Source organism: Rattus norvegicus, chromosome 5, assembly GCF_021556685.1.
Source record: "Rattus norvegicus strain SHRSP/BbbUtx chromosome 5, alternate assembly SHRSP_T2T, whole genome shotgun sequence".
Taxonomy (NCBI): Eukaryota; Metazoa; Chordata; class Mammalia; order Rodentia; family Muridae; genus Rattus; species Rattus norvegicus.
Window position 1 is genome coordinate 164,531,523 of NC_141538.1, and position 18,218 is coordinate 164,549,740.

Below are 18,218 nucleotides of genomic sequence, written 5' to 3' on the forward strand. Positions count from 1 at the left end.
TTCTTACTTTTTAACTATGAACCGTCTCCCTCACAGCTAGGAGTGTCATGGTCCTGGACAGTAGTCACAGCTGCCTCTGAGCCACACAGACTCCCTACGTGCTTGAGAGTGAATGTGCACTACCCTCCAGTGTGTTCAGCTGCCGCCCTCAGGCACTGCTCGTAGGTGGTAGGACCTGAGCTGTGAGGCCTTGAAGGATATTTGTAATGGAGGTGTTGGGACCCATCCCAAGCCACTCCATGAAGGACACTAAAACCCTCAAACGTGTGAGGAAAATACTCCTTTCATTTCAGCTGCCCATCCCAGATACGTGTTACTGTAACAAAAGCCAACACACTGCATCCCCTCACTCCAGGTGAACAGCTCCTCACTGGAGACCAGGGCTCCCTGACCTGACACGGCTTCAGTCTAGGAACATGGGATGGGAGCTGGGAGCTGAGAGCAGTGCAGGGCAGTAACATGAAAACCCACAAGGCTAGAGTCTGCCCGCAGGGCACCCTTCTCTGACTGGGTTCTCAGTCTGGGACCATCATCCATGCCTGAAATGGATCTTATGACAAGTAGAAATTAAAGTCAGGACAACAGCTAGGTCCTTTGCTTCTCACTCTCAGGAGAAAGAGAAAAGCATAGCACGCTTCCTTTTCTGACGGCTTCCAGTCTAAAGAAGTCAGGCGAGTGTGCAGTGCAGCTGGGCCAAGCCTCCCACGACTCCCATACCTGTCGCTGCGGAAGTAGGGGAAGTTAAACTGGATCTTCCTTAAGGAGATGCTCTGAAACTGAAATGGGGGAACAGTGTCAGAGAAGCCATGAGGGCAGGGCACAGGACCTCACAGCCCCACAGAGGCCCCTGTCCATCTGCACAGCTACATCAGTGCTGCAAGAGGGCAGTCACATAGGGTGGGAAGCTTCAGGCTCTCCCCTGTGTAGTGTCAACGAGTCAGGAGGAGGGGACAACAGAGGTAAGGACTGGAAGGGATGTAGGCCTGCTGCTGCATATGATGTCACTAGCTCTTTCAGGGGATGTCACTGGCACCCTAGATGCTCACACAGGCCCCCATGCCATGCTGGCCTCTTTCCTCTTCCAGGCTCGTTTCTGGGAGACCTGGGAGTAAAGCAAGACAGCGAGCAGGACAAGCAGATGGGCCTGGAGCAGAGAGCCTTCATCCCTCATTCCAACAGCTCACACTCCAGGCAAGTCCCTTTCTCAGACAGGGGGGAGTCCAAAGTGAAGTTCTTCTGGGACGAAGACTTTGCAAATGGAAGCCCACATGTCCAGAGGAGCCCTTAAAACCAGGAGCTTTGCCCAGGTGTGATGGCCTGTATGTAGGAGGCTGAGGCAAGGAGGTACAGAGTTCAAAGTCAGTAAAAACATACCTTACCTCAGCCAGTCAGTCAATGAAACCTCGTTTTTAGAAGACACTGAGGCCTGAGGTAGCTCTTTGGCATCCTCATCTATCTTAGGGGTCTAATCAGCCCATGACTACAGAGCAGAAGGAACTGGGACACAGTCTGGCGCACAGGTGACACCTGCCCAGCCTGTGGCTATGACTGTATCACCTAATGTGGGCTCAGCAGAGGTGGCCTCAGGCTGTGCCAGTCAACTCTTCCAGACACGTGGCACTTGGAAGCATGTGATCACCTGTCAGCACACTGACTGTCTGCTTCTCCTCTGCTCCCTGTTCTGTTCCAAAGTCTTAGCAGCAATGCCATACTTTGAGGAGCAACAGTCACATGCTTTGCTGGGACAGACCACACAGTTTTCACCTCGACTCCAAAAGGCACCAACAGGTTCTGAAATCGTATCAGGGATATCACAAAGAATTTTTCCAGACCACCTGGGTCTATCCAAGAAGCCCACTCTGAGGAATGCATCCCCTGCCCCACCAACCCTACCTGAGGGAGGCCAGCTCCTACCACGGCACCACTGTGGATCATGGGGCCTTCTTTCCCCACAAAGAGCCCTAGGAATGGGGAGAAAGGAAGGGCACAGTCAGCAGAGCGTCTCTGGCCTAGATTTTGCTATGTAAACCTTTCAGCAACTAGAAAATGCAGGCAAGCATACAACTGACTCTCTAAGGGAAGGACTGAGCCAGGGCCAGGGACATGGTGATCAGTAAAACACTTCCTGAACAGAGAGAAGGACCCAAGATCCATCCGCAGCCCCAACACAGAGAGCCCAGGAAAGTAGTGTCCACCTGTCATCCAGCACTGGGGAACTAGAGGCAGGCGAGCTTCCTGAGGCTCGCTGGTCAGCTAGCCTAGCTTAAGGGACAAAGTTCTAGGCCAGTGAGAAAGCTGATGGCAAAGACCAAGACAGGTAACCCCTAAAAAGTGACATCAGTGGTTTCCCCTGAGCCTCAGCCCATCCCCACCACAAATAGGCTAGGCCAAATTCTCTTCCAACAAGCTCCACTTGTTACAAGAGATAATAGTCCTTATTTTCACATTCCCGTGCTGGGGAACCACGGCCTGCGGGATGGGACCATCCTGCCTATTTCTGTACATCCTGAGAACTAAACTTTTACCCCCTTATTCATTGATGGTGCTGGGAGCCAAACCAGGAGCCCTGTACATTCTCAGCAAGTGCTCTACCTATGCACTCAGCACTTTGTTTATTCTTGGCTTTTGAGGCAGCATCTTACTATGTAGCCATGGCTGTCCTGGAATTTGCTATGTAAAACCAAGCTGGCTCAAACTTGAAGCTACTCTGTTGCCTTTGCTGGGATTACAGTTATGTGCCACTGTACCGTATGGTTGTTTTATTTGACATAGGGTCTCACACAGTTACCAATGCTGCCCTTGAACTCACTCAAGCATTAAATTTGAAATCTTCCTGCCTTGGGTTCAAAAGAAGTAAAGATTACAAGGCTATGCTACTAGGCCCAGTGTATTATCTTTCTTTTTATCCTTTGGCTGAGACAGGTTCTCACTACATAGTCCACACTGGCCTGGAACTATATAGCCCAAGCTGCCTCTAACCACTGTGATCCTGTACCTAAGACTCCCAAGAGCTGGATTCTTAAACAGGTTCAGTGTGCAATTCCGTCAGTTCCTATGCTACGTCCTCAATCGTCCCTCCTGGCCTGCAAAGCTAAAGCATCAGCCATCTGGGCATTTACACAAGACATGGCTGACTGTGCCCGAGACAGCCTACAACCCACTGCGTGATCTCCTCTATAAACAGAATGGGAGTGTCACTGGGGACATTGGAGTGACCTGTACTAGCAATGTCTATGTTTGAAAGCCCACAGTCAAGTCACCCTGGGCTATAGTGAGACACTATCTCAAGAGAGGGCAGAGAGGGTGGACAGAACAGGAGAGAGGGGTGGAGAAAAGAAAAGAGAAAGGTAAGGCAAGGACTAACATAGTTGTGTGGACATGACCTGCACTGGGATTTGACTCTGAGCTTCTCCCAACTGGTTCACGTTCTGAAGCCCAGTATGTAGGGCTGTTTTGAAGGCTGTGGAACCTTAGGACATAGGGCCTGGCTAGCAAAAGTGGGTTACTTTGAGGTGGCCTTCAAAGGTTATAGCTCAGCCCTGGTTTCTGCTTGCTGGTGCTCACAACATACTCCCTCCATCATGAAGTGTCCCTTATCTTTCCAGCAATGACAGACTGAAATCCTGGAACTGTGAGTAAAAGCAAACCCCTCCTCCCTCAAGCTGTTTCTGCCATGTATACTGTGACAGACACACAGCTAACACAGACAAAAAGTCATTACCAGATGAGGAGTAGCCACAGCCCAAGTCTAATCAATGCATGGGATGCCTTAGACACTCCATGGGAGGAGTAGAAAGCCTCTCCTCACCTCCAGCCACACTGAACAGCACCCCAAAGACTTTGCAGAGCAGGGTTCGGAGCCGGACAATTCCTGGCACTTTCACACCATTCAGATAGCACTTGATCTCTGGGATTCCAGAGCCTGCTGCCACCGGCTGTCAGGAAAGGAAACACACAAATAAATTAAAAACCCACTCTGCAGTTTCCACTCAACAAGTCAGAAAGCTAAGCAGGGATGCCTACATCTTCCTTCCCGAGGATTGGTCCACACACAGACGCTAGACCCGAGCCTGAGCCCTGACTCAGCATCTAACAAGCTCCTCAATGCACGTGGAGTCTGGTCACATGGGGCCAGTCAACATCACTGCAGAACCACCTTCCCCGCATTCTGATCAACACACTCTCCAGACCATTCCAAGGGGCTAAGCAGGATAAAAAGCTCCTTTCCCATCTACATATTACTCATTAACCTCACCGCACACTTAACTTCTAGAAAGATCTCCGGGTGAACAATACAGAGAACTTCTGTAATAACCTACAAGCCTCATGCCCCTGTTTCCCATCACACAGCTGAAGGACATGGAGTTCTTCTAGCTGGGCAGTGGTGGCGCACATCTTTAATCCTAGCGGTCAGGATGTAGGGCAAGTGGATCTCTTGAGTTCAAGGCCAGCAGGGTGAGTTCCAAGACAGTCTGGGCTACATGGAGAAACCCTGTCTCAAACACACACACACAAGGTGCACTGTACTACATCCTCATAGACAGTCAATTTTCAAGCCACCTTACCTCTATCAAGACAAGAAGGCTTGCCAGGAAGACAAAGGTCAAGTTAAAGCCAAGGAGTTCCAGGAGAGACAGGGCAAGGCAGCCTTTCTGACTGCATTCCTCCACCGCTGCAGAGCCGAGTCAAGGAAAAGGGCCTGAAATGGGGCAGCCACAGTTGCTGTTCAGCCTATCTCCCTGTGCCCCACATACAGCAGTTTTTTATAATGTTCTTGCAAGACAGGGCTTTCTCTGTAGCCTTGGCTGTCCTAGAACTCACTCTGTAGGCCAAGCTGTCCTCAAACTCAGTGATTCACCTGCCTCTGCCTCTCAAGTGCTGGGATTAGTTTAAAGATGTGTACCACCGTGGCTGGCTACATACAACAGCTTTTAAACATTTTACTTTGGGGTGTGTGTGTGTGTGTGTGTGTGTGTGTGTGTGTGTGCACACGCATGTGTATGTGTGAAGACAGGTGTATATACACTTATATGCTGGTGTCCAAAGAAGCCAGAAGAAGGTAGTGGGTCCTTGGAGCTGGAGTTACAGGTGGTGGTAAAGTTGTGAGGTGGTTGTAAGGTTGTGGGTACTGGGAACAAAATTCAGGACCTCTGGAGGAGCAGCAAGTGCTCTTAACTGCTGAGCCATCTCTCCAGCCCACAGCTGCTTTAGTTGGGTGTGGCAGTGAGTATCTTTAGATCAAGGCAGGTGGGTCTCTGTGAGTCCAAAATCAGTCTGTCTACACAGATCATTCCAGGCAGTCAGGCCTGTATGAGCCATGTTAGGGGCTGGCCAGACAGTTCCTTGTATAAAAGTGCTTGCTCCGTGCCTGACAACAGCGTGAGTCTGAGAAGGAGATGACATGCTGTCCTCTGACCTCCACACACACTGAGCATGTGCACACCAACCCCCACACAAAATAAATAAATTTAAAAAGAACTACTTTAAATTTACAGAATCCCCTACCCCGAACATTACAAAAAGTGACCAACACCTTCCAAAACCTGAACAAACCTCTACACTGTCCTGTCCAGCGCCCCGTTTGCTGTATCTCGTGTCCCCACAACTACCGTATCATCCCTCAGTATCCCTCAGTGCTACACCATGAGCGTTAGCCATGCTGATACACACAGCTCTGCTTAGCTAACTTCTGCAAACAATTACAGCGCTACCAAGGAATCATACTTTCTCCATTCCCTCATCCGCTAGCTCAGTCTTCTGCTGTCACAAGCTGTCACTAGAGCTGCCTTTAATATACCTGAAATCCATCTGAGAAGGAATTTAAAAGCACATACAGAGGATGAGCACACCTCTGTTTCTTGCCAGAGCTTTTGAGCCTCTCCATGTTTTCCTGAGAACTCGAGGGGTTTGATTTGTGCTGGTAAGATGCAGGCCTTCTTTCTAGTGTGTGGAGATGAACTGACTGTCTGTCTCTCTTGTGTGGTAGTAGGGGTTGGAAAGATGGCCTCCTATGGCTGCACAGCGCTCTACCGCTGAGCTAAATCCCCAACCCCAAATGTGGTATTTGAAAGGCTCTAGCGCTGTTACACCCCAGCCCCGTTTTGCTTTTCATTTTGAGACATGCTCTATGCTTCCCAGGCTGGCCTGAGACTCACTTTGTAGCCCACGGAGGCCTGGAATTTGCACATCTCCTGCCTCAGCCTCCCTGGTAGAGAGCACCAAGAGGTCGAGCTTTGTTTCTTAAATGCTTGGAAAAGCAATTCCAGGCTGTGAACTCAGATTCCCTTTACTTGTAGAGTTTTCTTGTTGTTGCTTGGGTTTCTATTTGTCTTCATGAATGAGTGTTTACTTAAATGTGGTCAGGCTTCAAGATCAAGGTCCAAGATGAATGTCTTTGCCTCCAACCCACATCTCCAGAGTCTTAAGAACTTATACAGCACTCCTGCCGTCAGCCACTCTCTGGGTTTGCTCTTTTTCATCTTCATCCCAAACCCAGAGAGGTGATGCGGATCCGTGATCCCAGCATGTGGGAGGCTGAGACTGGTATATCAGGAGTTTCAGGCCAGTCTCTGCCATACATTGAGTTTGAGTCCAACCTGGGCTACATAGCTATTTGTAGGACAGCCAAGGCTAGCTACTGGAGATTTTTGCTTTCCTGTCCTTCAGTGACAATTTAAAATCTCCTGCCCGAAGGGCGAATAAACAGCCTTTCAAATACCCTGGGCAAGTTCAAGGTCCCCCTGGTCTACCCAGTGAGACTCTATCTCAACCCCATCTCCCCATAAAGCCTGGTGCTGTGGCTTGGTTGGCAGGGTCCTTGCTAAGTACATGAGGCATTGGGTTTGGTCCCTGGTGAGTAAATCCCAGGAGTGGTAGCACAATAATCTTCACTGGGTTTAGGGTCCACCTTATTCTATCCAGGGTGACCTTGCCTTGTGATGTACTGTTTCATTGTGCCTTCAAGGACATTTCTTTCAAATACAGTACCTATCAGTTAAAGCATGACTCTAGGGGCTGGGGATTTAGCTCAGTGGTAGAGCGCTTGCCTAGGAAGCGCAAGGCCCTGGGTTCGGTCCCCAGCTCTGAAAAAAAGAACCAAAAAAAAAAAAAAAAAAAAAAAAAAAGAACCAAATACCACATTTACTGATAAATTTCTCAACAAGAAAGAGCCTCGAGAATCCAAGGGTCTGAAACAATGGAGCCGTAGAAAGGATACACATTTGAACCACTCCGAACTTGAGTTGGGTGAAGAGTCTCACAGAAAAGTCCACGAAGAGGCCCACCTGCAGAGGATAAGAAAGCAGACCTCTTCATCTCCAGGTGAGGCACAGGCCCTCTCTCTTACGGCCTCACCTGCCCTCACTGCACTTCCATCGGTCGGTCACTCATGGCACCAGCAGCAGCAGCAGCAGCAGCAGCAGCAGCAGCAGCAGCAGGTGAGTGAACTCTGCTAGTCACCCTGGCTTTTGGGAGGTCCTGCCCCAGAATAACCCCACTGACTCTCCAAAGAAAAGAGGAAATGAAGCAGGGTAAAGAAAGAAGGCGCAGAAAGGGACAGGAAGAGCCCTGTGGTTAGAGAGGGTAAGACTCAGTCACATGGGGAGCCACTCAACAATTTCCAATTTCCAAAGGAGGAATCTCAAAACTAGCCAAGATGTCCTGAGTGGTGTCCAGCTCGCCAAGCATTCACCTTAGAATGCTACTTTAAAGGACATGTATGTGGGTATAAGTGGTCTCTGGGTTTGGTATTAGCTCTTTTTATTTTCTAAGTCATTTCGAGTGAGAACCACTCTGTCAGTCGCTGGTTACCTGGGAACCTACAAGCCACTGTGCTACTCCAGAGTTTATGGGAAGCCCAGGGAGCCTCCTAATGTGGCAGAGTGTCGATTAAAGGTCTTGCTTTAACTCCAGCCTCCCTCCGGCTAATGCCTAGAAGCCTTTAACTGAAGCAGAAGTGGAGAAGACAGATCAAAGGGCTCTGAAAGAAGAGCTCAGGCTGCATGAGAGAGGAGGCCGCCTTCTTAGCATCTATGGGATGAAGCCATTGAAGAGGCAGTTAAAAGGCTACAACACACAAACACTGACAACTACATGCAAATGATGCTTATTACAGAGAACCACAAACAGAAATACACAGGATGGGTACTCCTGTCTTAGTCCCTGTTCCCACATGGATGCTGACATTATAGAACACAGTTAAACCAACCCAATTTCATTCCCGGGATGCTCTCGGAATATTGGCAAACAGGCCTCCTGAGTGCATCACTGCACTAGATGTCACTGTGAGTTTATGATAGTAAACTCCCATGACCACAACATGAATGGAAAATGGTTGTCACTTGGGGTCATGGGACATGAAATACACATGTATACCTAGATAAGCCACTGAGAGTTAAGCCTAAGACTTGTGGCCAAGTCCTGAGAAGGCAGTCAGGAGGCTGAACCCCTCCCTCTGTCAAATCAGACTTGGCATGTGTCTTCCAACTGGGTACTGACTTTCCCAGCTTCTCGTCTTTGGTTTTACTGATGCTAAGGCCACAGTTATGGCACCAGACATAACTGCTATCATAATCTTTGGTGATGTGTCCAGTTGTCCCTATGTGTGATCCATCTGTGGACCTGGGGAATCCAGGAGCCCTGTTCATTCTGCCATAGCCCTTCATCTACCACTGCCAACTCAGTGTGAGGGGACAGTGTGACCTCAACATCCACTGGGCTGTCTGCTATGTGTCACCTGCCACCACAAAGAAGGACTCGCTCACTTATTAGTTCTGACCAGGCAAGCCTTGAGTGCTGGGGGAGCTCAGAGTCTGCGACTCACTTCTGTAGTACCCAAAGCAAGTGCAAGGGCACGTGAAAAACCAGGCCAGGATAATTAACTTTCAAAGGAAGGGGGAAAAGAACAGGCAATCTTGAACAGAGTGACAACTGTCCCAAATGTCACAAAGGCAGATGACAAGGGTCATTCACCAGACAAGGCCTTCCCTCTAATCCCAACCCACCCAGCTTGTCATCACCCCAGGTTCCACTACTCACCAGCCCAGTACAGACGCCAATGGCAAACACCACCATCCACTTCACCGCCTCATGTCTTCGCCCTTTCTGTTCACAGGGAAAAGAATGGCTCCATTGGTGATGGGAAAAAGACTTATCTTGGCTAACCAGTTCTGGACTAAATCTACAGAAACAGCAAGCCTGGTGGGGAGGAACAGCTGCAGGTGCTCCACAATGACACTGATGACCTGGGTGTAGTGACTCAGGGTGCACTAGATGGCAGGAGGAAGTCTAAGAATTTTGTACATATGGGTGGGACTGCATGTACCAACACTGTGTGTATGAGTGTTTATGTGTGTCTGTGTGTGTGTTTGTGTGTACGTGGTGTCTATGTTTGTATGTCTGTGTATGTGTCTGTATGTGTGTCCATGTATGTATGTGTGTGTGTCTATGTGTATGTCTGTATGTGTGTGTCTATGTGTATGTCTGTGTGTGTGGCTATGTGTATGGCTGTGTGTGTGTGTGTGTGTGTGTGTGTGTGTATGTGTCTCTGTGTGTATGTGTCTGTGTGTGTGGCTATGTGTATGGCTCTGTGTGTGTGTGTGTGTGTGTGTGTCTATGTGTATGGCTGTGTGTGTGTGTGTGTCTATGTGTATGGCTGTGTGTGTGTCTATGTGTATGTCTGTCTGTGTGTCTATGTGTATGTCCGTGTGTGTGTGTCTATGTGTATGTCCATGTGTGTGTGTGTCTATGTGTATGTCTGTGTGTGTGTGTAGGCCAGAGAACAACTTTTTTTTTTTTTGGTTCTTTTTTTCGGAGCTGGGGACCGAACCCAGGGCCTTGCACTTTCTAGGCAAGCTCTACCACTGAGCTAAATCTCCAACCTCCAGAGAACAACTTTTGAAGTTAGTTTTCTCCTTTCACCATCTGGGTACTGGGGATCAAACTCATGTTGACACCTGGCAATAGACTCCTTTTCCTGCTGAGACAGCTCAGCAACACGGTTTAGGGATTTAAATGCCACTCTTTCATGAAAAGGTTCAAAGACAAAAGTGGGCACTTATGGAGTCTCGTGAGACTTCTTCGTGCTAGCAGACCAGAGCTGTGGGCTCACCTTATTATCCATGGTCTCCAATACCTCCAGGTAGGGGTCGTTGATACAGCGGTCATAGTCCAGACTCTGAAAGAACACAAGAACGGTCATGGAATCTCAGCAAAGCCTAACCAAGAAAAGCTCCAGTTCCTCCTGTTCGGCAGGGCGTGGGCATCGGCAGTGCCAGGGAATGCTTGGTGCATGAACAGGACCCCCAGGTGAGCCATATTTGCAGTAAGAGTCATCAGCATTGCTCCTGAGAAGCCTCAGGCTCAGAAGAAAGCTTTTGCTAGCAAATTGTTAGGGTCTGGGAAGTAATGCTCAGGGCTAGGATAGCATACCCAAGGCCCCGTGCTGCATCCCAACACTGGGAAAAAAAAATAAAAGACAGATTTTCCTGTTTCTATAAAATAGTGAAAGACCTTTGGCTATCACCAGTCTTGCACAATTTATTCCCTTACATGTGAACAAACCTTCGACTAACCAGAACCAAGTTAACCCAAATCAACTAATTGTAATTCTCTTTATAGGTGGCCTCCATGAAAATGAGGTTAGCCACAAAACAGACCCAGACAGACTCTATTTTTAAAAGCAGTTTCTCGTGTCTGTCAGAGAGACACAGATTGAACCCACTCCCCCAGTTTCTACCCTCCTGGCAGTATCACTTCAGCCAGGCTCCAGAGATCACAGACATCTTGCAGGCTGTGTGCGGGTACGCCATGGATAGTCAGTCAAAAGAAACCATCTACACTCTAAGTCTCCTGAGAGCAGCAGCCGTCTGTCAACAAAAAAAAGGTCCAACCTATGCTCTCTCTTCTCCACAACCAGCCCCACTGCCACATTAGTTAATGAGCAAGCCAGACATTGGCCTGTGGCCTTATTCCCAAGCACAAGTTCCAAGTTAGCCAAATATATGTGTGATGTATGACAAGTTAATCCACCCATGACTGCTGAGAGCAAGTCCAAATTCCTTTTTTATAAAAGTCCTGGAGTAAATCAGTTATCACACATCTCAACACAAGACTAGGTAACAATCAAACTGTTATAGTAAAATCTTTATCACCAGAAAGGAAAAATGTTCAGACTCATTAAGGAGAAAAAAAAAAAAGTGATAAAAGGCAAGGTGTAGGGGCCGGAGAGCCGGCTCAGCAGTTAAGAGCACTTGCTGCTCTTGCAGAGGACCTGAGTTCAATTCCCAGCACCCACATCAGGTCGCTCACAACAGCCTCAAGCACTGCTCTTACGCACACAGATCCATACTCAGACACTCACATATAATTCTTATGTAAAATTTTAGATTTATTTCATGCACGTACATGTTTTTCCTGCCTGTATGTACATGCACCGTATGTGTGCCTGGTGTCTGAGAGTGTTGGAAGGTTCAGATGGTTCTGAACCACCATGAGGATGCTGAGAACGGAACTGTGGCCTCTCTGCAAGAGCAACGAGTGCTGCTGACCACCATGCCATCGTTCTAGCTCCACACATACAATTTAAAAACAAGAAATTCTTAAAGCAAGATGCAAGCCAGGTGAGGTGGCACACACCTTTAATTCTCTCTCTGAGAGACAGAGGCAGGCCCTGAGTTGCGGGCCGGCCTGGTCTATATTGGAAGTTCTAGGCCGGCTGAAGCTACACAGTGAGACACTCTCAAAAGACAAAAGGAGAAAGCATGATGAAGAGTAAAATATATAATCAGAAGCCAGGGATGTACACAGAGGTTACCTGGCACCACAGAAACAAAACCTGAAATGAATAGCTCGATCTTATTTTGATTTAACAGAATTTGGCATACATAATGGGAAAATGTCTGTAAGTACTGTTTGATGTTCAAACTGGGTACAGAAATTCTCTTTCGGTATGTGCTTTTTTTTCCCTCCTAAGACAGGATCTCTTGAAGCCCAGGATGCCTCAGATTTACTATGTAGCCAACAATGATGCTGAACTTTTGATCCCCCTGTCTCCATCTGCCAAGTGCTGTAACCACAGTCCGGACCATCATGCCTGGTTTATGTCCTGTTGGGGATGGAGTACAGGAGGCTATGCATGCGACTCATGCAAACTCTAGGCCTCTGGTTGGTTTTTATATTAAATAAGAAAATAGCTGGGCTTGGAGAGATGGCTCAGCTATTAAAAGCACTTGCTCTTCCAAGAGACATAAGTTTGCTTCTTAGCATTTACATGGTGGCTCACAATAGTTTTTAACTCTAGTTCTATGGATCCAAAACCCTCTTCTAGCCTCAGCAGGCACCTGAATTCATGTGTACTCGTGTGCCTACCCACACACCAACATTAATGAAATTGTAAAAACAAAAACCCAAGCAGAACACAGAAGAAAATCTATGAGGAAATAGAACTCACTCATGAGTGACTAGACATATCAACAGATTTACAAATACACACACACACACACACACACACACACACACACACACACACAGACACACACACACACTTTAGAAAGTCAATCAGAGTAACTACTTCCTAGGAACAAACTAGGAAAATGAAAACACTGCAATCTATTGATCCCTTTTTGTTTTAAAGGAAAAGAGAAGGGTACTCATTGAGTCACACGTAAACAAGCTGCTGAGACCTCTTCAGTCTGAGAGACCAAGAGCTGTGGCTCCAATATCTCCAGGCAAGGGTCCTGGATGCAGTGGTCATAGTCCAGACCCTGGACTATGGCAGTAAAAGGGATTGAAGGCATGTGCTACCACACCAGGCTCGTATTTTGCTTTAAGAATTTTTTTCCGGTCTTGAGAGGTGGCTCAGTGGTTAAGAGCACTGACTGCTCTTCCAGAGGTCCTGAGTTCAGTTGCCAGCAACCACATGGTGGCTCACAACCATCTGTAATAGGATCTGATGCTCTCTTCTGGTGTGTCTGAAGACAGCTACAGCAAATTCATATAATAATATTATAATAATTATAATGATAAATCTTTTAAAAAAATAAGAATTTTTTTCTAACTTCTTAAATGTGCGTGTGTCTTTCTCCTATTACCTGAAAACCAATTCTTTCAGAGCCCTGGATCTCCAGAATGTGAAGAAGGCCTTCTGTATGTTATTCCAATGACTAGGTTGAGGGCTGCACCCTTGAAGAGAATCAGGATGTGGCTGGCCACCACAGGCACTGAGACATGGTTAGAAAGTTCCATGTTGGGGCTGGGGATTTAGCTCAGTGGTAGAGCGCTTGCCTAGCAAGTGCAAGGCCCTGGGTTCGGTCCCCAGCTCCGAAAAAAAAAAAAAAAAAGGTACAGAAAGTTCCATGTTCACCCAGGCGTATGCCTATTAACCTGCACTCAGAGTTTGAGTTTAAGGCCAGCCTGGGCTACACGGCAAGACCCAGACAATCTTTTGTTTGGTTTTCTTTTTTTTTTTTTAATTTTAAAGATTTATTTATTTTGTATATGAATACGCTGTAGCTGTCTTCTGACACACCAGAAGAGGGCATCGGATTCCATTACAGATGGTTGTGAGCCACCATATGGTTGCTGGGATTTGAACTCAGGACCTCTGGAAGAGCAGTCAGTGCTCTTAACCACTGAGCCATCTCTCCAACCCCCTTGTTTGGTTTTCTATTCTTCCCCCATCCTTCCTCCTTCCCTTTTTGTGCTGGGATCAAACCCAGGACCTTCTCCCTGCTAGAAAAGTGAACTGCGACTGAGATACATTCCCAGAGCCTAGAAAACTGTGTCTCAGACAGAAAAAGGGAAGGAGGGAGAGATTTATTTGTAACTTCTGACCTCTGAGAAGAGAGGCAAAAGGCTAAACTGCTCGCCAATGGCCAAGGATGCCATCAGTCACACCTATGTAACAAAGCCCCTAAGCTAAGAGGACGAGGTCCCAAGACCTTCCAGACTGCTGACACAGGAGGGTACTGGCTGGAAGGACGGCTCCCCCAGGAGAGCAGGGGAGCTCCCACAACCTTACCTGCACACCTCTATCTGCCTGTACATCTATACCCTTTATTAAATACCTTAAAAATAAACTGGGTACTCAAAATCATGTTTCCCTGACTGCTGTGAGTGGCTCACCAATGTAATCAGACTGGGGTAGAAAGAATTGGTTTTCAGGTAATAGGAGAAAGACACACGCACATTTAAGAAATTAGACATATCTATGTTATTTTATTTTATTTTATTTTATTTTTATTTACGGTTTTTCAAGACAGGGTCTTACAATGTAGCTCTGGCTGTTCTGAAACTCACTACATAGACCAGCTGGCTCAGAACTCAGAGATCTGCCTGCCTCGGTCTCTCAAATGCTGAGATTAGGGTGTGTGCCACCACACCCAGCTTCCTAACGCTTTCAGCAGGCAAATGTACCCCTCAACCTGTGGGATCTGTTGCTACCTCCAGATAACCAGCCAGTGTCTGCTGGAGATCTCCTTGGGACACAGGTAAGTAAGCCTCCTGCATCTGGTGTCAAAAATGGGGTACAGAGTGGGGTGAGAGTGAGAGGGAGTGCCTTCTCTGACACCCCTGACTACCTAAGGTCAGGATTTGCCACAGGACAGTCAATGCTGGGAATCCCTCTCCAGACTGCCTGTCAACAGGGGCAGACAGACAATGGAGACAGAATCACAAGGCAGGACGGAGATCTAGCCAACAGTCCACACTCTGTCCTGTAAATATCTGTTCTTTAAACTCATTCATCTGTTCACCCTAAAACCCATGTAACATCCAATAAAGATGCCTCTATTTTAAATGTCAAAATTTCAAAACATTAAAACCAAGTTCTCTCTCTTCTGAACTTGCCTATACCCATCTGCCCTGAGAAGAATGCTACCCAATCTATGTCTCTTGCTGTGCCTGGCTCACAGGTATGTATCTGCCTCTTTGTTCTTAATCCAGGCATGGCTAGTTGATCTCCCGCACAGAGATATGGGAATGGTCTTTGTCCCATACCAGGGCTCCACAACCAAGTTTCAGTTGTCCAGAAGAAGCAAACCTACAGAGGCAGACGGATTAAGCGCTGCCTACACTGGGTGTGGTGCTATAACAAATGCACTGCTGTATTGGAGGACATCTAGGACTACATAGAGTGTCCCTGTCTTAAAAAAAAAAAAAAAAAAAAGCTGACTAGATGGCTCAGTGAGCAAAACCACACACCCACAACCTGAGTTCCAACCCCAAAACCCAAGAAAAGGTAGGAGAACTGACTCCACAGAGTCAGTTCTCCAACCTCCACATGTGACCCCTTGACAAGAACAATAGATTTTATTTTTATGTGCACAAGTGTTTTGCCTGCATGCAGATCTGTGTACCACATGCACGCCTATTCCCACAGAGGCCACAAAGGGACACTGAATACCCTGGAATTGAATACAGACAGAAAAGAACCCAGGACTCCTGGAAAAAGCACTCAGTGCTCTTAACTGCTGAGCTAACAATCTTCCCAGTCCCTCACAACAAATTTTAAAACTAAAAAAGAAAAATGTCATCGCCCCTCCATCCCAAATAAATTTTAAAAAGCTGCTCAGAGGGCCAGGTGTCTGTGACACATGCCTTTTATCCCAGCACTTGGGAGAGAGAGGCAGGTGGAACTCGGAGTTCGAGGATAGCCAAGGTTACAGAGAGAAACCCTGTGTCAAAAACGAACAAAGAGCAGGTCAAAAGGAATGATGCTCAGTGACTGTTAATGAGCATGGGTTTCCTGGGATGGAGGGAAATGTTCTAAAATTGATGAGTGACTGCTAAATTCTTCTACAGACATACTAAAATCCACATGGGATGATCTACTTGTACTGGATAAACATAATGTCCTTACATTTAACACCTTGGTCAGGCTGCTGAGGGAGGTAAGAAACAAGGCAATGCCAAGGATCCTTATTTGGTTCACCTGTGCCAGGCCCTATGTTACCTTGTCGACCACAGGCTTTCCCTTTTCCACTAGGACAGACCTGGTATTTCTGCTGTATATGCTGTTCTTTGGTTCGGGGGACGAGCAACTCCTCCACCCTAACCTCCACAGTTGAAGTCTTTAGCATTTTGTAATTTCCATTCATGAAATGTGCCGGTATACCCAACATCTCAACAGAGGAGTTTTCTGGTGGATCCTTAGGTACAAGCTGAGCAGACTTTCCTGATTAAGTGTCTGAATGGATTTGCTCTTATGCTTGTATGTCGAGGTGGTTAAATGGGAAATATTGAAGATTTGAGTGAAAAAAACATGTATCCATAAGAAAATTCACATGAACATGCTACCAGCCTAAGGCAAGAGAGCTACAAATAGGAGTGACAGAATTACTCAAAAAATTGGATAGGGAGGCTGGAGAGATGGCTTAGCAGTGGTCCTGAGTTCAATTCCCAGCAACCACATGGTGGCTCACGACCATCTGTAATGGGAACTAGTGTCTGAAGACAGCTACAGTGTACTCATATACAATAAATAAATAAATAAATAAATAAATAAATAAATCTATCTATCTATCTATCTATCTATCTTTAAAAAAAAAATAAGGGGTTGGGGATTTAGCTCAGTGGTAGAGCACTTGCCTATCAAGCGCAAGGCCCTGGGTTCAGTCCCCAGCTCCAAAAAAAAGAATAAAAAAAATAAAAATAAAAATAAAAGGTTGGGGGTTGGGGATTTAGCTCAGTGGTAGAACACTTGCCTAGGAAGCGCAAGGCCCTGGGTTCGGTCCCCAGCTCCGGGGGAGAAAAAAAAAAATAATAAAAGGTTGGCTAGAATTGATGGAGCAGCCTTTGTGGGTTCCCAGAAGGGGTCTTCCCATCTCAGACTCTCCAGTGCTGGATTAAAGGGACACCACCCCATACTCTTAAAAGTCCCATATCTGAAACAGGAAACTATAATCAAGAATAGGTCAGAAGAGAGAGAAGCAAGGCCTCCTAACAGTTCATGAGCATGACTGTTATGAGCAGTCACAGGAATGAGTTTCGACCCGGGTCTCTGTAACGGATAAAAGTTTAATGGCAAACATGAGGTTAAGTCGAGGAAAGGACTTGCTAGCCAGCACTTCCCAAGTCGGTTATCTCCTCCGCCCCCACTCCCTGGGGCAGAAGGTCAAAGAGCATTCTGGTTGTAGGCCTGAAGCACCCAGGCCTCTCACTACTTAGTTACCCAAGACAGCAACACCTCACCTCATAGTCTTTCCTTGGAAGGATCTCATCTTCCTCTTCCTGTGTCTCCCCAAGGATGGTCTAGAAAAACAGAATCGCAGAATGGAGACCTTTTTTATTGGTTAAGAGTAGAAGGGGGAGTAATATTATTAAAATCGAAATTAGCTAGAGCCATCTTCACGGAGGAACTAAATTTCAACAACACGTCGGGATGGATATTTAGTCACCAGCTGACCTCTATATTTCTGTTGATTGATGAATTCTCTAAATCACAATACTCACCTTCGGGACACCTGAAAGATGTCTGATAGCAACTTAGTTGAAGGAGAAAATTCACGTTTCGTTTGACAACAGACTGAATATGAAATCTGAGGGAAATGTATCAACTCTGAGAACACAACTCAAGTTTTCCCAGGTTGCTTTGCAGGGGGAAGCTGGATCATCAGTGACCCAGAAAGAGTGAAGGGTAGAATAAGAAAAGGCTGGAGAAACTAAATCAACTGCCTGAGCATCAAGTTCTCCGAAAGGGCTCATTCTAAAACGCTTGTTTCATTCAAAACTCCTTTCCGATAAAAGAGATTATGCATGGCATCAACCCAAGCTGGCCGAGATCCTCCCTCAGAGTCCAGAGAGAGGTTATGAGAATAGAACTCTGACTTGGGCACGCCAAGAAAGACGGATGCTTCCAGAGCTCAGGCAGCGGTCCCCGAGCCCCACCCGCAGCCACCTGCAGGCGCGGTTCGGCGCGGCCCCACCCCCGGCAACGCCTCTTGTCATCTTGTCATCCCTCAGCAACTACCCCCTCCCCAGCCAGGCTGCCGCTCACCAGCTCCTCGGGAGTGCGGCTCTCGCGTTCGCCGCAGCAGCAGCACCACCTGCAGCAGCAGCACACAGACCCCCTGCACCCCGCCATCTTCCTCCTTTCCTGCCACTCCGGACCACCTAGGCCAACCCCCCTCCCACCCAGGATCTGCGCCTCACGTGACTGGCCCCGGGAGGGTCACGTGGCCCTCTCGAGCTTTGGGTCGGGAGACAGGGAGTGGCTGCAGACG

The 18,218-nt window shown here is 47.4% G+C and overlaps 1 protein-coding gene across 7 annotated transcripts in view; it reads right to left on the reverse strand.

Annotated features, from left to right (window-relative positions):
• The window catches only part of Clcn6 (Cl-/H+ antiporter 6), a 33,102-nt gene extending 14,993 nt beyond the window's left edge, over nt 1–18,109 (reverse strand). For 4 of the 7 annotated variants that reach the window (XR_015619441.1, XR_015619443.1, XR_015619442.1 and 1 more), the window contains exons 1-9: nt 17,993–18,101; nt 17,188–17,247; nt 10,109–10,174; nt 9,037–9,102; nt 7,217–7,283; nt 4,566–4,672; nt 3,809–3,935; nt 1,894–1,961; nt 718–776 (exon numbers count right to left, since the gene is read on the reverse strand). Coding sequence is in view for 2 of the 7 variants with exons in the window: in NM_001106479.1 (NP_001099949.1) it covers nt 718–776; nt 1,894–1,961; nt 3,809–3,935; nt 4,566–4,672; nt 7,217–7,283; nt 9,037–9,102; nt 10,109–10,174; nt 17,188–17,247; nt 17,993–18,079 (707 nt within the window). In the remaining 5 variants the exon portion in view is untranslated. 7 annotated transcript variants of the gene reach the window in all.
• Nucleotides 18,110–18,218: the final 109 nt, after the last annotated feature.